This window comes from Lipomyces chichibuensis, assembly GCF_038497645.1.
Source record: "Lipomyces chichibuensis strain CBS 12929 unplaced genomic scaffold V1513scaffold_135, whole genome shotgun sequence".
In the NCBI taxonomy this organism is placed as follows: Eukaryota; Fungi; Ascomycota; class Lipomycetes; order Lipomycetales; family Lipomycetaceae; genus Lipomyces; species Lipomyces chichibuensis.
The window spans coordinates 1,485-2,904 of NW_027117587.1; the positions used below are offsets into that span (position 1 = coordinate 1,485).

At 46.8% G+C, this 1,420-nt stretch overlaps 1 protein-coding gene across 1 annotated transcript in view; it reads left to right on the forward strand.

The window, feature by feature from the left end:
* V1513DRAFT_53399 (major facilitator superfamily domain-containing protein) overlaps positions 1-1,420 on the forward strand; it is a gene marked incomplete at its 3' end in the record, with an annotated part of 1,683 nt that extends 263 nt beyond the window's left edge. The window contains exons 1-2 of the mRNA XM_066900534.1: positions 1-186; positions 235-1,420. The exon at positions 1-186 is cut by the window's left edge and continues 263 nt beyond it. Coding sequence (XP_066750234.1) covers positions 9-186; positions 235-1,420 — 1,364 coding nt within the window. The remainder of the gene's footprint in view (positions 187-234) is intronic.

A 1,420-nucleotide genomic window follows, 5' to 3' on the forward strand; every position in this document is an offset into this window, starting at 1 on the left:
TGAAGACTATGTCGAAGGAGGAGCGTCACTTGGTATTCAAGATTGACTGGCTAGTGCTGTCGTTCTCGTGTATTTCCTACTTTACAAAGAACTTGGATGTCTCTGCTCTCAGCAATGCATACGTCTCTGGTATGAAAGAGGACCTTAATCTTTATGGCAATAGGCTTAACTATGCAACTTCTATGTGTAAGCGAGATGTTTTGATATCACTTGTTTCAAGATTAACCCTGTTAGACTATGTTGGCTACGCTATTTTCCAGATCCCTTCCAATATTGTTCTTACGCGTCTTCCGGCTGAGTATTATTTACCAGCGTTTGAGGTTATGTGGGGACTGTTCACTCTCGGTACTGCATTCATCACATCCTATAATCAGTTGTTGGTTATGCGCTTCTTCGTCGGATTCACTGCTACTGCTTGCTGGGTTGGCAATGCGCATATTGTGAACTCGTGGTATACTCGTCAGGAGCTAGGAAAACGCAATGCTATCTATGGATGTGTCTCGCCCGTCGGCGCCATGTTCGCTGGCTATCTGCAGTCAGCCGCTTATACCAACTTGAGCGGCAACGGTGGTTTGGCGGGTTGGCGATGGCTCTTCATTATCTGCACGATCATCACCATTCCCTGTGCATTAATCGGTGTTTTTTTCTGCCCTAATGTCCCTGACCGTACCCACTCGAGGTGGTTCACTGAGCGTGAGAAGCAAATGGCTGTTGACCGTTTGCTGAAGGATGGCTTTGCAAAGACTCGTGGTGTTGGCCGAAGCTTGTTCAAGCGCATTTTAGGCAATTGGCGCATCTACGTTTTCTTCGTTGTCGGCAATTTGTTCTGGATGACCCCTTATCCTTCAGGCTTACCGTATACGCTTTGGCTTGCCTCGATGCCCAGCAAGTATTCTGTTCCTATGATCAATAATCTTAGCACCATCGCCAATGCCGGTACAATCGTCTCCACTATGATTTGCGGCTTCTACTCCGATTGGCGTCAGAATAGGTGGGAGACAATACTATATGGTGGCATTCTTATCTTGGTTTGCAATATTGTTCTCTTAGTATGGAAAGTCTCCGACGGAGCAAAGTTCTTTGCTTTCATTAGTCTTGGCGTTGCTAACGGCCCTACGAACTTGATTGTTCCCTGGTTGGCAGAGTACATGTCGCATGATCTTGAAGCTCGTTCAGCTTCGATTGCAATTGTTAACGTTGGATGGGTTGTAATTAACTGTGTCGTTCCCCTTATAGCTTGGCCAACTGCATCGGCTCCAAGATATCTTGGTGGTTATATTTGGTCCACTATCATGTCGGTGATTGAAATCATTCTCCTTCCTCTCCCGATGATTCTGGAGCGACAAGAGCGAAAGAGGGGCATTGATTACACGCGCACGGTCCTTGAGGAGAACGGTATTGTTGCAGCCGGCCTTGACGA